General features: G+C 37.0%; 1 protein-coding gene across 1 annotated transcript in view; it reads right to left on the bottom strand.

Annotated features, from left to right (window-relative positions):
* The window catches only part of KCNMA1 (potassium calcium-activated channel subfamily M alpha 1), a 1,099,869-nt gene that overhangs the window by 459,865 nt on the left and 638,828 nt on the right, over window positions 1-1,176 (bottom strand). Inside the window, 1 exon segment of the mRNA XM_045291187.1 lies at window positions 751-872. Coding sequence (XP_045147122.1) covers window positions 751-872 — 122 coding nt within the window.

The raw sequence follows: 1,176 nt of genomic DNA on the forward strand, positions 1-1,176 counted from the left end.
GCAGTAGTGTTACAGTCTTGGAAACTGACAGGAGGGTCACTAGGAAACAGCATTGGCTCAATGGCAGCGAGTTTTTGTTTGTTTGTTTAATACTGATCACATGCTGTTTTAATCTTGGAATTCCATATGCTCTGTTAGCCAGAGAGATTAACCTTGAAGTATATTGTTCTGTTGTTTCCAGAAACATCATAAGGATGTTTGAGTGATCTTATATTCCTTAGACTCTCTAGTGTAAAATATAATTATGAATCATGAGTGTATTATTCACTCAGACACACAAATCTATATTTGTATAACTCCCTTCTTAAAAGGTGCCTCAGATAATTTTCAAACCCCAAATTCTACCAATTTACTCCCTGATTTCATCCTCAGAACTGCGTCCTCAGTTCTTAGCGAAGTAAGCACTACATCGCTACTCATAATCTTAAGAACATAAATGGTTTTGGTCTTTAGTTTGTTTGTTTTGCCTTTGTGCAATTTTTAAAGGAAGAATACATTTATAATTAAAAAGAGGGCTGAGAAACAGTCCTTCAGAGGGCATTATAGATATTTTTAGGTCTATTTCTTATTTTGGAACAAAATTAACATATGTTCCAGGAAATATTTAGCTAAGGAAAAGGCTCTCTCACAGACTGAAAATCAAAATGCAGGCACATTTCCTTTGCTGGAAAACATGGCTCCATCTGGTCTATAAGAGCGGAGACTGAGGGAGGGTTATCCTTGGGTACCAGAGTTCCATTCCCCCATCACATTACCACACACTGCTGTTCAAACTTACCCGCAGGCCAAAGTAGAGAAGAAAGAACACGTTGAAAGCCATGTCAATCTGTAATGTGAAATCTTTGTAGAAATTCTGGCAGGATTCTATTGGGCTATTAGACAGGAAGAAAAAGCAAGAGTAAACGAAAATCATTATTCAGGTTTCCACAATGCTGGGAAGTGGTGGTAGCTGGGGTAGAGGAGAAAATGAATGTTTAAAAAATAAGATATTTGGTCTTTCTAACTAATCCCCCCTGCTGTGAAAATCAAGCAAGCACAGCCAAGGGGTCTTTCCATTCAACTATTCAGACTTCTGTTCTTCTGCTGTTGCGTTTAAATATAACTTTATGTATTTGTATGTATGTACTATTTTTTATGTTTTACTTCACAGTTGAGCTAAGAATCTGAAGAAGATCG

The sequence above is a fragment of the Echinops telfairi genome, unplaced genomic scaffold (assembly GCF_000313985.2).
Source record: "Echinops telfairi isolate 266 unplaced genomic scaffold, ASM31398v2 ScPeMD7_70;HRSCAF=299, whole genome shotgun sequence".
NCBI lineage: Eukaryota > Metazoa > Chordata > Mammalia > Afrosoricida > Tenrecidae > Echinops > Echinops telfairi.